The sequence below is a fragment of the Glossina fuscipes genome, unplaced genomic scaffold (assembly GCF_014805625.2).
Source record: "Glossina fuscipes isolate IAEA_lab_2018 unplaced genomic scaffold, Yale_Gfus_2 114, whole genome shotgun sequence".
Taxonomy (NCBI): domain Eukaryota; kingdom Metazoa; phylum Arthropoda; class Insecta; order Diptera; family Glossinidae; genus Glossina; species Glossina fuscipes.
This window is the reverse complement of record NW_023998457.1, coordinates 4,439,895-4,457,321: the sequence shown is the minus strand read 5'-3', so window position 1 is coordinate 4,457,321 and position 17,427 is coordinate 4,439,895. Positions and strand designations below refer to the sequence as shown.

Genomic DNA, 17,427 nt, shown 5'->3' with positions numbered 1-17,427 from the left:
AAAAAGGCGAAAGAAGTAACAGAACAAAATTCTCAGGCCCTATAATATGGAATGGGCGCAGATGATATTTTCCATCATGAAAATAAAAGCTATTGCCGTATAGGCTTGTGGGCGATATCTTCATTTTTGCCAACGAGAGAATGTTTACCACAAATACAAAAATGTTGCGCAAACAGGCAGTTGGACAGACGATCGGGCGAACATGTTTAGGTGCATTCAAGATTTAAAACAGGCCAAGAATTTGTATTATTTAGGGCTTTTTGAACCTGGTTTCTGCGCTCTATATATTGGGTAGGCGTAGTCGTATTTTTTCCATTTGTATGCAAAAATGCTATCGCATCGCCCATAGAATATGCTTTCAAATTTTTGTACATTTGTTTGCTATAGTTTATGAGTAATGAGCAAAAAATTAATTTTTCATTCCCCTTGGGAAACAGAAGTATTCTCAGTCTACATAGTACTGTGGGCCTATCTTTCGACCGATTTGACCCATTTTCAATACGAACCTGCGTCCAAGAACTGTCACGGTTTCTGCAATTTTGCGGCCAGAAGAGTGTTTACAGCAGACATTATACAGACGGACGGACGGGCGGATTTGCTTAAACCGGTTTAGGATTTGCTGCCGACGGAGAATATATATAGCTTGTGGGGTCTCCGAAGCTGCCTTCCGAGCGTTGACTAAATGAATATACTTTCCCTTCATCGTTCGCTTATGGACATAAAATTCAAATTTAAGCATAAGAGTAATCCATGGAAATGTGATCCCTTTCAAGTTTCAGATAAAAGGCATCTAAAGCAACAGCCGAGTTTATACTTTAGTTACAATCTAACAATTTGACCAAATATCTACATTTATTGCTATCACAAACATTCATTTGTTTCATAGTGTACTTTGAGGAAACTCTATTATTAGACCGTAGGGTAGAGTTTTAGGAGCAAGAAAATTTATTGTATATCCAACAAAAATAATGTAAAACTATTCACAGAAGTGATAATAAATTTTAATTTTTTATATTTTTTTTTTTTTGAAACGCCAGAAGCAAACAACCCTTGCTCTGGCTCATAATGCATTAAATGTAACAAAAACTTGCAATTTATAACCTGATGAATATCAAAGCGAACAAAAGCAAAAACGAAAAATCAAAAATGCCACATTGTTCTTTAGCCCGTGCGAATAATGAAAGCAAGAAATCTAAGTGAGAAATTAATATTCAGCTATGGTCGAATTTTTTCAACCTGTTAGCTTCCTTTAAAAAAAAAAAAAGGTAAAAATGAAAATTTTTCATACTTTAAGATATTGGAAGGACAGTGGGTGTTAACCAGTTTTATAGGATCACCTATGAAACAAAGTAAGAAATTTCCCTTTCTATCCTGTCATTGCACCTTTTCTTTTTTGTAAGTGATAAGCAAAAAATTCAAATTTCTTTTTCCTTTTGGAAGGAGAGGTGTACTGAAATTATGTTGCACTGTAGAAGTCTCGTTTATTGGTTCTATTTATTTCTTTTCGGCAAAAATATTTTGCACAGACGGAAACATGGATAGAAGATCAAACATGTCAAAACCGTTCAGGCACTTAGGACATTGTTGAAGAATACGTAGACTTTAAAAGGTCGCTTACTCTATCTCTAAATGTTGCAAACATTTTGATAATAATATGAGTATATATATATACTCTGAACCTTCGGTGGTGTGTACAAAAATGCAATTCCGATACTTTACGATATTGATAGGGTCGGGGGTTTTACCCATTTTTATACGGGTACTGTAAGATCACCTATAATAATGTATAACAGGAAAAGTTTGTTCGTTGCATCCATTGTTCTTTCTGAGAAGTAAGGCAAAAGTTAAGTCGCACCGTAGAAGAGTCTCGTTTGATTGATTTGGTCTGTTTTTTTTTTTTTGGCGACCTGCGTGCAAGAGTTTGCAAAATTTTCTACACCTTCCCTTTTTCAACGGAGAAAGAATGTTTACAGGACAGACGGACAAACTTGCCAAAATCGTTCATGAATTTCACACATTAATCAAGTATATATACCTTAAAAGGTCCCTGAACCTTAATACTCAATGTTACAAACAGTGTGGAAGAAAAATGTACCTTAAATATCGGTGGTGGGTACAAAAATGAAAGTGAGATATGCATGTAAAATATTTAAATTATTGATTACATTTGTTTCCATACTTGCTCTATTCCCAACTATAAAAGTAACGAAATGATAATAACGTCTATATGTGCCGAGTGAAATAATGAGATAGGAATACAAATGGGTTTTTTTTGTTTCTTCTCAATTCTCTTCTCTCTCTCTCTCTCTCTTTCTCTCTCTTTCTCTCTCTCTCTCTCTATCTCTAGTCACGTTATGTAAGGTCGAATAAGGTAAAGGGTAGAGTTTATGTGATAAGAAAGAACTGTGCAGGAGAATGAATGCAAAAGTGAATCGGTGAATAAAGCAAAAAGAATGCTTTTCATTGTTTCATGCATACCAATGGATATACTTAGTGAAATAGAATACTCTATAAAATGTAATCTTATATAAGGGGAAAATAATCAAAGCTTGATAAATATTTTGCTTTAAAGCAACGAAACCCATTCATAATATTGACATATTAAAAAACGAGTAAGAAAGTTGTATTCGGCGAAAACCGAATATCGCATACCCGCCACTATGTTTTTTCGCATTGCACTTTCCAAACTCTTTTACTTGATATCCATATCGCTAGTATTATTAAGAAAAAAGTAATCGCGATGTCCATCATATTCATTCATGTCTTCATTTAAGGAGTGCAGAAAGTAGTTTTAAACATTCGGTCTTGTTTGCCTTGTAAGCATAAGTAAGCATAAAATCTCTACAAAGTAAAACAAAATAAAATTCTCTCTTGTAACTTTATGTGGGCGTGGCTGATTTTTTCCATTTTTGCACGTTAGAGGCAGGGTACTTCATAAAGTGTATGCGGAAAATTTCAGCTTTGTGACTTTCTAAATTTCCGAGGAACAAGCAAAAGTCCAAAACATTGTTGTTAAAAAAAAAACGAAGTTACGTTCAGTTTACGCTCCACTGCGCGCTTGCGTTCCCACCGATTTGGGCCATTTTATATAAATCAGCTCAAAATTTCAAGCTGATTAGGAGTATATATACTTTATAGGGTCTCTAAAGTTTCATTTCGGGTGTAACCTACACTATGGGAAAGAATAAAAGGAGTATACCCTCATCTTACAGTGATGGGTATAAAAAATGAACTAAAAGATTGAAACTGCGACTTTTTAAAGTCAATGGCGCGGCCATATTTAATTAGTCAAAATATTTTTCAAATATAGATAAGGAGAAACGTTTCAATCACGTCTATCTAGGTGTGAGAACTCTAAAGTCCTACTTGAGCTTCCAGAAACTTATCAAGAAGGCTTAAATTGATTTTGCCCCATACTTACAAGAAAGCTTCAGACACACCATAAAGTATATATTCTTCATTCTGAATCTATTGAAGCATGTTCGTGAGTCTGTGTGTCTGCAACACAATATCTATGGCAAGCATTTTCTCGCTCGCAAAAATTACGACAACGTTTTCAAGTTTAGCTGCTACAAGCTCTTGCACGCAAACTAGTGTTGGAGGAAATCAGTCACAGGGCACATCCACGACAATAAGAACATTTCTGTTCTCAAAACCCAAAGAATGAGTTCTTTGCTCATTATTCATATCTTAACATAATTAAGAATTTCTTCTAAATCGATTTAAGCATGTCTGTCTGTGCATCCGTCCGTCTGTTCATCTGCGTTCTTGTCCGCCCGCGTAATGACTGTTGTCAAAATTCCCCTGGCCGCGTAGGAAATTCTTGCACGTGGGCTGGTATTAAAAATGGGCCACCTCAGTCGAAGAACACGCCCACGGTAGCACGTAAGCGCGTCTGTTTTTCAAAAGGAATAAAAGATTGATTTTTTGCTTATTAGTCATAAACTACAAGAGATAAATGTGGATGTAATGCGGCAGTATCTGTATAAAAATAGGCACGGCTACCCTGTCTTATAATGTATCAAAATTTTATTTTTTCTCAATACCTTCATAATGAACAGAAACAAGCTTCAAAAACCCATAAAGTATATAAATTGTTGAAGAAGGTCCATCTGTCCGTCTGCGCAACCGTGTAGTAAAAAGCAGTAAACATTCTCTCGTTCGCAAAAATGACAATAAGGCCTACAGGTTTCCAAAAGCATTTGGAAGAGGCCTAAAGTTGTCGAAGGGTCAAAAAATGGGTCTACGTGGTATAGATTTAACGCAAAAAATTTGCCTATCAATTAACTATCGTGGATCCTCTTCCAACTTCTGCTAGTATCTTAATAACAATATTTTAAAAATATATACAATCTTTAGAATGAACACAAAAATACATTAGACAAGCAGAGAGATAATTGGACTTGAATCGACTCAAATCGACAATCATGTTCTGAATATAATAAATTGATATAATAAAAGGTGGATCTAGCTTAAATGCTTTCGCGTGAATATAGGTATATTCGCACGAACTTAATATACCCGATACGACCGATACCAGGTCATGTAGAGTATAACGAAGGAAAGAAGAGGTATATAAAATTCGTAAAATAGTTAGTGAAAAAGTTTCGCAGACAACAAAAACGTGTTATGTTGTGTTCAACTCCAGCCTGTTAAGTGTCTTTTGGTCTGAAAACGAAAGAGCTTAGGATTCTTTATAAATCGTTCCTTCTAAGAGTCAATTGCAGGTTGCATTCCTGCCACTTTTTTATTACGCTCTACACCATTTGCGGTAGAAAGGCATGCCACTAAGATGTGTGCAACACCTAAAAGAACTTAAAGTGGACCGAGCTTTTATTATACCGATCGATTCAGAAGCGTTATCTGAATTGATGTAAGCCTGTCAATCCGTAAGTCCGTCTGTCCATGTAAATGTATGTTCAAGCTGCAGGTGGACATTTTTGAGATATTTTAATGAAAAGCTATTGAAATTGGTTCGGATCGGTCTACTTTTTCGACTAGTCCCCATATAGCGCCCTATTCTCTGAAGCCGTTATAGAGGGAATGATGTGTGTCTATATAAATTTATGTTCAAGCTGCAGGTCGCAATTTTTGAAATATTTTGATGAAAATTGGTAGAGTGACCTGTTTTTGCCCCAAGGACGAATGCTATTGAAAATGGTTCAGTTCGAACTACTTTTTCGAACATTTCCCATATAACTGTAAGATGGTGTAAGGTATTTGATGGTGTACCCTGATTCCCTATAGCATTTTTATTTGTTTTTGTTAAAAATTCTTCCTTCTGCTATATTTCTTGCAATCTTCACATGTTATTAATTTCATTTGGCTTATTTGCATTCTTCGTGCCATAGTCGAAGGTTTTTTGTGAACTTAACCAAACATTCATTGCACGCTCCTATTTTTTATAATTTTTCTTGGAAAACGTGCTCCAAATGAAATTGAACCGGCAAACAGCATTTACGTTGAAATATTGTTACCATAATAATTTGCGTGCTTTCCGCGATAATGCGCGGGAGAAGTGTGGCAATAGCAATTAAGTAAACAAGAAAAGATAATGTGAACCGAGGCGATCCAATTTTAACGTAATGTAATTTTCTTTTCAAAGATATTATTATTCTTCTCCTGTTCTCATTATAAAAAACAAAATAAATTAGAGTTTTGTTGGTATGCAAAAGGCTTACTTTTCATGCGATGGGTCCTCATACACATATGATGGGTTCTAAGAAATTGATGCAAATTTTGCGATGTTCATTTTTATGCCAAATCACTATTGTGGCCCAGTTTTCATCCTAAAATATTAGACCTTTCCACCATATGAAATTTTATTATTCATATGAATGGTTTTACGGGACGAAATTCCAAAAAATTAACCCATTCGATGCGAATTTTTCGTTCACCTAGTCAAAAAGTTTACAACGCCGTCGTAGGAGAGACCTCACATAATTTGTACTTTCCTGACCAGTATCAAATTCTGAACAGATTTAAGCACGTCCCGTAATTATGTGCATGCCCACAAGTATGTCCGTCCGTCGACCTCTCTATGTGATATTTATTGTAACCATTGTTCTGCCCGCAAAAATCAAGCAGAAATATTGGAAGTTCTTGCAGGCAAGTTGGTTTTAAAGATGGGCCAAATCGGTCGAAGGAAACGCTCACGCTACCACGTAAACTGAGATTTTATTTTTTCCCTCATTACTTACAAACGACAGCAGATGAACGTACACGTATTTGTCAGTATATTCCATGGGCGTTGCTGCAATACCTGTATAAAAAGGGAATATATTGGCCATGCCCGCACAATTTTTGTAGTGTAGCAAAATTTAATTTTTTTTCAGTAGCTCTGTAACGCGCACAAGCAAGCTTCAAAACCCCTTTAAAGTATATAAATTTTTGACCAGATTCCAATTCGGAATGCACCTAAACATGTTCGCTTGTTCATCGGTCGCTCTATCAAACTGCGTTCGCCCGTTTGCAAAAAAGAAAATATTACCGACAAATGTACAAAAGAATTTGAAAACAGTCCAACAAGTCAAAGGACACGCCTATAAGATCCTCATGTCTCTACAAACAAAACGGAGAACACCTTTGGTTTCGTTGTCCCTTTCTCATTGCTCGTAAACTACGGCAGATGCAAAATATATATAAAAATTTCCACTTCTACAAGAATATCAAAAGTCCATCCGCGCCCACCCAATATTACGAAGTATGCAAATTTCGGTTTAAAAAACAATTTTTTTTTATTTTGTCTGTCATGTAACGACTTTTACAAAGAAAAACATGTTCTAAAAGTGGTTCAATCCAATCTATTTTCAATGGCATTCATTCTTAGGTCACTGTAGGCAACTTAGGCAGGCCTAGCAGCCAAATCCATGGCTTCTCCAAATTTAGTTACAAACCAAGATTGATTTTGAAATATACATTAGAAAAACAGAAGTATTGTAGACGGGGAAAGTCGATTCTTAGATACCCTACACCATTTCGCTTGTGCAGGTGTTCTTTCATTTTGGTGATAATACCCCAAAAGTTATACAAAGGCATGCTTTTCATGAAAACCCGCCCGACGCTCGAACATCGCATGATGAAAATTTAGCAAACCTAACCTACTACTTACAAAGTTTATTATTTTTCAATTTCCGTCATAAAAAACTAGAAATTAAATCCTTTGCCTGTATAAGGTCCTGTTTTTCATGATAGCCTCAATACTAAAGATAGACTTATGTGAACCAAATTTCTTACCGTTGCTTCTATGGCCAATTTTCATCACAAAATATAAAAGATTAAACCTTTTTCTGAAGAATTTACCACTCATAAGAAATCTTATATGAAGGAAGGTCCATGGAAGAGACTCATGTGGTTCAAATTTGATCCAGGTATTTTTCACGTCAATTTACTATTATGAGCAAATTTTCATCATAACACGTTAACAATTAGGTCTTTTAAGGCATACTATATAGGTTTATACTCTCTTAAGTACGGAGGTACATAATGAATAGGCTTACGTGGTCCACATTCGGTACTGTACTGATTGCCTTGTCAACTTACTATTACGAACAAATTTTCACCATAAAATTTTGAAAATTACGTATTTCTGTCATATAAAGATTCAGGTTTCGTAGGAACAGTTATATGAGAGAGGGTTCAAAAAATTACCCCAGCCGAACAAACCTTTTCATACAAATTTTATATGTCAAATTAATAATACTTAGCGAGTTTCTGTCGAAAAATTTCGAATATGTCGCTGTTTTTGTTTTGATAAGTCGTTATATGATGAGCGGTCGGAAAGTTGTCCGTATGATTCGTTCTTGTGTCAAAGCACCTCAGTGTACCATCTTTCACCAAAATATCTCATTAATTGTGACCTATAGGTTGAAGGCAAATTTACATGGGCAGATATCAGGTGGATAGAGGGGCAAACAAGCTTAGGTCAATTGAGAAAACGACCCTTAATGGGTGGGTGGGTGTAGCTTAAGCCGTTTTGCATGTCCGAACAAACTCTTATATATCCTGTACCACTGGTGGTGAGGAGTATAATAAAATATTTAGTAAAATTTTGATAAGAATAAGGTAGAATTTGTGTTAACCTAATTTCCCATGAAACCGTGAAAACTCAGAAACACTTACAAAGCAAACAAAACAAAATAGAAAAGAGAACTGACACGAACATGAATTTTAAATTAATTTTTTGAATGTAACTTACGAAAACATATTTTTAATATATATATTATGTGTGTACATAAATACGTGCATATAATATTGCATTCGTTGTTATACATGAACCACTCGTAGCAATAAAAATAATTTTCAAAAGATAAATACGTGAAAAACTGGAAAAAAATCACATGAAAAACGTTTTATTGCATTCTTTACATTCAATAAAAATTGAGTATAAGTGGTAAAGAAGAAAAACCTGAAAAGAGGAGTCAAGGAATAGAAACTTTCCTTGTTATGGAATAAAATGCAAACCCAGGTGTTCCATATGTTAAATGTAATGACAATTTAAGCATAAAGTAAAAAGTGAAAAACCCAAGTGTTTGTTCTTATTGTTGCGTTCGTTTCATCTTGAAAGTAAGTAGAAACTAAAAGATACGTAAAAATGATAAAATATTACAAGATTGAGGAGAGGAAAGTGTATAAGGAACTTATCAGCCAAGAAGTGTATGTGTACTCAGGCATAAATGGTGAAATTCTTGCAGCAAATCAAACTCAGTTACTTTTTCTAGCTTTAGTATATATATTGCAAGAATGAAAATCTCTTGTTGTTAAGCTTGAGATACGGTTTTTATAGTTGTTGAGATCGGGTCCAGTAAAAATTACAAGATTGTAAATCTCTTTATATTGAGGTTATGTTCGAAATCCATAGTTCTTAAAATTCGTTCAAAGTAAGCCTTAAAAATTTGTAAATTTGTTTATGTTGAGGTTGAGATAAGATTCCTGTGAACGCCGTACGCATTACAAGTTTGCACAGTTTTTTATATTGAGGTTATGTTCGATCTCTACAATTGTTGGGATCGGTTGGCAGTAAACATTACAATATTGTAAATGTCTTTACGTTCAGGCTATGCACGAGTTGAAATCGGATCGCAGTAAACATGGCAAGATTGTAAATTCAATTATGTTGAGTTAACGTTTGATGTCTGCAGTTGTTAAAATCGGATCGGTCGCACCCGTTAAGAGATTGTAAATTTCTTTATGTTAAGGTTATGTTCCATCTTTATAGTTGTCAAAATCGGGTCGCAGTAAGCAATGAAAGATTGTAAATTTCTTTATGTTGAGGTTATATTCGATCTTTATGGTTGTTAAAATCGGATAGCAGTAAACGTTGCAATATTGAAATTCCCCTTATGTTCAGGTCATACACGGTCTCTGCAGTTACTGAAATCGGCTCACAGTAAACATTACAAGATTGTAAATTTTTTTTTATTGAGCCTTTGTTCGCTCTCTATATTCGTTGAAAGTGAGCCGCAATCAATTAGACTTTTATTATAACTGACAGAAGTAATGAATGGTCAGCATGGGACGAGAATTATTTTGCCCATGAAAATCTTTCCAATAAAGATTTAAAAAATTCTATAGTTTCGAAATATACGGGTTATTAGGAACTGGATCAAAGATAAAGCCCTGCAGTTTAGAAGCAAGCCTAGTAACTCTTTTGCCTGTTAGAAGGTAATATGAGTTCGCGTAGGAATAAATGGCTCTTCCGAGAACTTATATGAGTCCTATAAGAACCATTGCTCGTAATTGTATAGGAGTATTACGACGAAATAGTAATAATTAAATAAATCAAAATTTGGGGTGAACTAAAAAATGCATTGAGACTTCTTAAGCCAAAAATGTAAACGTGAACTGAATTGCTTTCTATGATAGAAGAGAACAACATGAATGGAAACAATGATGTATATAAAAATATATATATTGCAAGGTTGAATAAATTTTTGTTGCTTTACAACCTAGAACGTAATTACTGTTACAGGGTGAATCGTCAGTTGTTAATTTGCTGAATTTTAGGAAAAAGAACAGCAACAAGGAAAGAACAAGAAGTGTAACAGCGTGTTGACTATAACTTTGATTAAGTCATCTTAACCTAATGCTTTTAAACTTTATACATAAGCATCGGTTACTTAAGTCACTAAAGCCTTCTCAACATAACAATTTGTTGCTGCTTTAAATATGTCGGGCACTATGCCAGAGAAAAAACCTAAACACCATCATGCATCAATTTTCTTTCTTAATTGCCAGCATATTAGTAGTCGATGGTGTCGGTTGATAAACATTGAACGCGAAACGACAGTTAAAATATGTACAAATAATCATGAAACAGATGTAAAGGTTAGAAAGGAACTAAGTAAGAAAATTATATTCAGTTCCGATTGAATCTTTTATACCCATCACCGTCATCCCATACAAGGCCTTGAAAAAAAAAAAAAATATATAAATATACGCACTCTATAATATTGGGTGGGGGTGCCTGATTTTTTATATTCTCCTGGAATAACTTCGTAGAAATCATGTGTCTGTTGTAGTTCAAGAGCAACGACCAAAAGACACGAAAAGTAAAGGTGTTCTCAGTGTTAGTTGTAAGGGCATATGGGCTTTGCAGGCGTATCCTTTTCAAACTTCTTTGCACATTTATAGGCGATATCTTCTTCTTTGATGAGTTGTAGAGCGAATTGTAATCAATAGTGTAATCATTAATATTCAATTATTGCTATATAAAATAAGCATAGGTAAGCATGATGCTACATCTAATGACGATGATATATCTAAGCTAAATATGTTATACCCACTATAGGTAAAATTACACCCGAACATATGGCCCCGAAGTATTACTAAATTACGTATTTAGGTATAGTATATATACCGCAACAAAGCAGCCATGCAGAAAGACCATCTTTACCAGTAAGGTTCTAATTCATCTTAGGTTGAGATCGCTTAGATGCGCTTTTAAGCATAGGAAGTTTTATTTTATTGACACTTGTTGTTAATAACGCCGGCGAATTTGGTTAGCTAGAAAATTCTGATGTTCTGTGGTGGGTACGCGAGATTCGGTCCCAGCCGAACATAACTTCCTTACTTGCTTTTACTTGTTATAAAAAAAAAAAATTAATTTCATATCAATTTTCGTTGTAACAATTTTGATTTATTCAGTATTATATTTTACATATTGCAGTAGCATACAATATTTTTTCTCAGATAGCAATTCAAACGCATAAGAGTTTTTTTTTGATATTAAAAACAAAATGAGTAAAATTGGTATTAACGGTTTTGGCCGCATAGGGCGCATATTTTGTCGTCTTTGTCTGCTTAATAATGCAGAAGTTCTGGCCATTAATAATCCAGCGTTATCCCCGGATCAAATGGGTTATTTATTGAAGTACGATTCGATACATGGACGTTTAAATGTAGAGATTGAAAGTGGCAAGGATTGTTTAGTGGTTAATAAGAAAAAGATCACATTAACGAAAGAGAAAGATCCGAAGAAAATTCCCTGGACAGGCGTTGAATGCGTGGTCGATTGTTCTGGCGCCTTCACCACAATTGAAAAAGCGTCCGCACATATACATGGTTCAGTGAAAAAAGTCTTTCTTTCATATCCGTCAAAAGATGCCCCGATGTTCGTGTGTGGTGTGAATTTAGATAAATATAAATCAGATATGAAAGTGATTTCAAATGCTTCATGCACAACGAACTGTTTAGCACCGTTAGTCAAAGTTATTCATGATAACTTTTGTATAGAAGAGGGATTAATGACAACCATACATTCTGTTACATCTACTCAAGCTGTGACGGACAATGCTAGAAAGGATTGGCGTAGTGGCCGTAGTGCCATGCTCAATATTATTCCAGCTAGCACTGGCGCAGCCAATGCTATTGGTAAAGTAATTCCCGATTTAAAAGGCAAATTAACGGGTATGGCTTTTCGCGTACCTACGGTCAATGTGTCAGTTGTCGACTTGACAGTACGTATACAAAACGGAGCCAATGCTGACGCAATTAAAGAAAAAGTTAAGGAAGCTGCCAATGGACCAATGAAGGGTATTCTAGAATATACTGAAGATATGGTAGTATCCTCGGATTTTAATACATATTCGATATCCTCAGTATTCGACGCTGGTGCTTCTATAGCTTTGAATGATAAGTTTCATAAGCTAATTGCGTGGTATGACAACGAGTACGGTTACTGTAGCCGTTTACTAGATTTGATAAATTTTGCACAAAAGAAGGATAGTGAAGCAGATGGAGGAGGAAAAGAGACAAAACACAAATGCGAATAAAAATCCAAATATTTTATTTTTCATCTCCAAAATTGTCACGTATTTTGCTACGTCATGTCTATGGCTACTTTTTAAAATGTCGTTATTTTCATTCGCCAAAAAAACCAACTTATCTTTTGGAAAATTAAAAACCTATTCTTTCTTTCAATTGTAAAGTTTTTCTATTTACTTGAAACTCGGCCGAAAGGATTCATCTCATTAAAATGTACGGAAGAAACAATAATAATTTCTTCATCATCGGCTTCGATGATTGTATCGTCTTCTCCCTCTCTAACTGTTATGTCGTCCAAGGTTTGCGTTTTTATGCGATTCCTTATTATGATGTCGCGTTTTGCGGGAATTTGCAAGTATAAATGGATGGTAATTATTTCAAATCGCGTCCTTGTAAGCCCAAAGTTAAAATTACTTTTAAATGTTGCCCTGGCGTCAAGTCTTTAGACGGTTGTAAATGACAAGTTGTCACGCGTCCGCTCATAGTGGCTGGTGGGGGCTTTAAACGTGATGGATCTAACAGAGATGGAATTTTATTCGTTTTCTCGGGAGTGCGAGCCGGTGAACTTTTACGCGAATTGAACGATCTCAATTGTTTGGGTCTGTTTGTATAACTAATAATTCCGAATAGGCGGGCAACTCGCTAAGAAACAACTTACGCTTCAATTAACTTTAGTAGCATGCAATGAAATGATTGGTATTCGCCGCTACCAAATTCATTGGGATCATGACGGGCATACTCGTACGTATCACAAAACTGATGAGTCGTACGTTGACTGACCACATTCAGCGTAGCTGGCACAAGTGGTCAATAGGAAGGCCCTTAAGCTATCGTAGGAGTGGCAAGCAGAGCCATCTTGTTCTGCAAATTTTCAAATAAAACAAATTCAAAATTTACGCAGTTACTTTTTCAAGCTCGCCCAATAAGATGGACGGACTAACAGAGGGACATGCTTAAGTGTATTTAGAAATTGAAATTGGCCAACAATTTACATACTTTATGTGGGTGGTTTTGGAAGCTGTTTTCTTCTCGCTATAAAAGTATTAAAAAAATAAATTTTGTTGCACTATAATATTGGATAGGCGCGGTCAATTTTTTCCAAAGGTACCACACCATCGCTCATACGTGCTTACTCTTGTACGCTTATTTGCTGTAATTTGCAGCTAATGAGCAAAAAACCAAACTTTTATTCCATTTGAAAAATAGGCGTGTTGTCAGTTCGCACGATACTGTAGGCGTGTTGGTCGGTTAATTTGTGCAATCCAATGTTACTGCCAAATTTGAAGTCGTTAGCCTAATTTTTGCGGCCAGAAGAATGTTTCCAGCAGACAGTGCACAAATGGACAGACGGCCATATATCAATTCAGAATTTGATATTGATGAAGGCTATGTATATATTGTGGAGTCACTGAAGCTTCCTTCTTGGGCGACAAAATGAAAATACTCCTCATTCTTCGGCAACGGTTATAAAAAGGAGTCCATGATAACCTCGTGTGTGTTTACTTTTGAAGAAAACAAATTGGGGGGGATTAGAAAGAATATTGTCCAACTCTTTGAGGGAGGAGGGAAAATAGGATGACCAGAAGACTAACAAACTGACGAAGAGGAAATTCGGTTGCAAAAGTTTTACAGGTTTAAGTAAGCGAAGAGAACATTTGAAGCAAGTAAGAGTCATTTGTAAGCAAAGAATAGGGATTTCATTATTTTTCGACTTAAGGCATCACGTAATTAATAAAGGCCAGACCTTTCCATCATATTGTTGAGTGTAAATTATAAAGCATTCCCATATATATATTTTTCCCTTCTGTAAAATTCTTCAATGCCTTGCTCCAGTTCTCTTTCATATCTTCGATAAGTTTGTTTTTGCCTTTTACTTTTTCTTTAATAAACATATATGTTTCTTTTTTTGTTGTTGGCATGATTGCGTCTATCCGCAAAGCTGGCAAAACCTGACATCATTTATAAAATTGACGCAATTCTATATAGAGTTGCATTTACACTCTTCTGTATAGAACACCACAAAAAATACTTTAACAGTAACAGTAATTGAAGGAATTGAGAAAACAAAACAGTCCAAGTAGTTTTTGATAATGGCAGCACAATCCAATACCACTATAGTTCTTTTATTAACAAATAAAAAAGCTGTAGTGGACCACGGCTTACTACCATAAAGTTGTTCATAAAACAACTCTTTAAAATCAGACATTATGTGGTCAAAAAAAATGATCCGATCCGAAACATTTCCAATAGCGTTCGTCCATGGCCCAATAAAACGCCAGCTTTCGAAATCTCATCAAATCTTAAAAGTTGTAAGCTGTAGGTTGAATAAAGGAAAAAAAGGAGGACAGATAGACAGACAAACCTATCTTGCAGAAAAGCAACACGCTGTAATTCGAGCTTTAACTTAAATCTTATTTGTTTTTATAAATAACGTTACATGTTAACTTGTTGTTGATGTTACATATTAAGTTTCTATGGTTTGTCGCTCCGTCTGTCTGTCTGGTGCAATTTTTGATATATTTTGATTATACTTGGTACATAAACGTAGTTTGGTCCAAGCAAGAGCCCTATCAAAAATGGGTCGGATCGGTCCAGTCCAGAATGATAATCTGAATCGATCGGTCTCGCCATAATTTAAAATTTAACACACATTGTCGGGTGAGGCTGACATTAAATATTCTACACCACATTGCCTGACACAATTCCTATTTTTATATGAAATTAGTATTATGGTTCAATTTTCGTCACCGCATGTTAAAACTTAGACTTTTCTGCCCTACAAAAGACCAATTTTTGTGAAGTGCTTATTAGGATAAGATCCAAAAATAGGCCGAGATTGTCCAAATATGGTACAACTTAATCTTTTAACTTTAACGACTATTATGCTTCGATTTTATGGACTTTACTTTTTGTTATATGAGAAGGGGTTTAAAAATTGCCACAGCCGTTCTAAAATTCTCTTACCAAGTTAGAATTATGATATACTACTACTTAGGCACTTTTAGCGAGAATTTTGAAATTTACAATTTTTTGTATATATCAAGTTTTCAGAACAGGGTGTTAACTGGACCGACCCGAACCATTTTCAATAGCGCTCGCCCTTGGGTCAAACTGTGTTTGTGTATCAAAATTCATCAAAAATTGCATCCGACGGACGGTTAGACCGACAAACAGAGAGGTTTAGAACGATTCAGATTATGATTCTGAATCGATCGGTGTAATAAAAGGTGTATCTATCTTAACCCCTTCTCCGTATTGCCTACGTCCACACTAACTTAACATACCTCGTACCGCACTAACTTAACATACCTCGTACCACAAGTGGTGTAGGCTATAAAAATTGTTAAATAAAGAGAGTAGCGAAGTAATTAAATGAGTATAATAGTTGTCACCGATATTAACTATGCGGGTAGGTTCGGTTGCAAATGGACGCCAGGTATGAAACATAAATTCTCCTGTAAGAATTCCTGGGTTGCCAAGGAAGAAACCCCCGCAACTAACTTTAGTCCTTACACATCAGTTCATGTCTTGTCCTGCCTCTCCAAGACTGACTTTTGCTATTTTTTGATGCTTTACAACAATTGTATTAAGCAAAGTGATGTAGGATATCTAAAAGTCGATTTTGCTTGACTTTCGTCTTCTTGCTGTTATCCAACTCTTTTAACATAATAATCGTTTACTTTCTCACGAAGAAATCTTCGTCTTTGGACCAATAAATATAAACATTTACTATTACTATGCTAAACAGTTGTTGTTGTTGTTGTTGAAAACTCTTATGTAGATATTAAAACACTTAAATATGATGATTTTGAGGAAAACACTTAAATGAATTAACATAATTTCGTATGAAAATGATAGGAAAACTCTCACACTCACCTGTAGTTTGCTGTTGACTTCCTGCAGGTATTATCGCAATCGAGAATATAAATGAAAAAATGCTAAGACGTGAATGCAATAAACCGTTTATCATTAGCACAGCGTATATGAAACAATATATTAATCCCATGATAGTATTGTGTAAAAAGGGGAAAGTGCGTTAAAACGAATATTGTGCACGAGAACAATAAGCTACGATATATAGCTCCGTTGTACTACTGTTCGCCGTCCACAGAGAGATTTCAAGTTAATGATGCTGTGAGCAAAATAACAGCAATAGGATTATTAATAGGAATAGGTTGGTCAATGGTAGGTCAATCCTTGATTGAGATGCGAATATTTTAACTTTTAATTTATAATTGTTTGTTTGTCTATTTGTTTTTCCTTTTTTTATGTTGCATTTGATTTCATTGTATGTTTATTGTATATAGAAAATAAATTGCAAAATTTTTATTAAATATTTGTTTGTTTTGATCAAAAATACTTGAAAGTGTATTTTTATTATAATATTTTATGAGAATGCGACAGCAAAAATTTTGTATAAAATAATTACAATAGTACACACTTGTCGACATGCGAATATTAGTCTATGTTTAATTAAATTTTTTAATTAAGTTTTATTTGTTGCTTTATTGGTTGGTTTATTCTTATATTGGCATTAAATACATTTATGGTTTCCGTTATTGTTATTACTATTATTTAACTTTGTTGCCTTTTTCCTATATCGATGGAAATACATTTTCATTATTATTGTTACTATTATTTTGCGGTTATTTGTTAAAAGTTTATTTGTTTATTAATTCAAAATTTATTCCTTTTTATAACCGCATGCCACAAAAGTAATTAATAAATATAAGCGAAAATATCGCCAAAATATATTTAATTAACAAAAACATGTAATTGCGTACATAAATGCCAAACAATGTTAACACCACCTTTCACTTGTTTCAATCTCAAATTTATGAATGCTTTAACAAGTCATGCTAGTGATATATGATAATAAAATGGCTTACAATATCAAGGTAATAAAAAATTCCCATTAATTTTTGATCATACCAAAAAAAAATTCTGCGTTTTTGCTTCGATGAAAACTATTTTATGGGAAGGAGCCTAAGAACAAGAAATTCTCTGACCCTATTTTTTTTTTTTTTTTTTTTTTTTTTTTTTGTAATATAGTAGAAATTATAACTTTTTAGAAGTTTCTAGAACAACATTGTGAGATTAAAATCTCTTTACCCTTTATTTTGCAGCCGGAGGTTAAAGACGCAAGAAATTTTCATTTTCCGC

The 17,427-nt window shown here is 34.6% G+C and overlaps 2 protein-coding genes across 2 annotated transcripts in view; one reads left to right on the top strand and one right to left on the bottom strand.

Annotated features, from left to right (window-relative positions):
- LOC119639922 (low-density lipoprotein receptor-like) overlaps positions 1-16,341 on the bottom strand; it is a 97,923-nt gene extending 81,582 nt beyond the window's left edge. Inside the window, exon 1 of the mRNA XM_038037646.1 lies at positions 16,141-16,341. Coding sequence (XP_037893574.1) covers positions 16,141-16,270 — 130 coding nt within the window. The 5' untranslated portion in view covers positions 16,271-16,341. The remainder of the gene's footprint in view (positions 1-16,140) is intronic.
- On the top strand, positions 11,235-12,272 carry LOC119639885 (glyceraldehyde-3-phosphate dehydrogenase-like). Its single transcript, XM_038037580.1, has one exon. The coding sequence runs from the start codon at positions 11,238-11,240 to the stop codon at positions 12,270-12,272; it is 1,035 nt and encodes a 344-aa protein (XP_037893508.1). The 5' UTR covers positions 11,235-11,237.
- Positions 16,342-17,427: the final 1,086 nt, after the last annotated feature.

Coding starts and splice junctions, on each gene's coding strand:
- LOC119639885 (XM_038037580.1), top strand. CDS start 11,238: ATGAGTAAAATTGGTATTAACGGTTTTGGCCGCATAGGGCGCATATTT.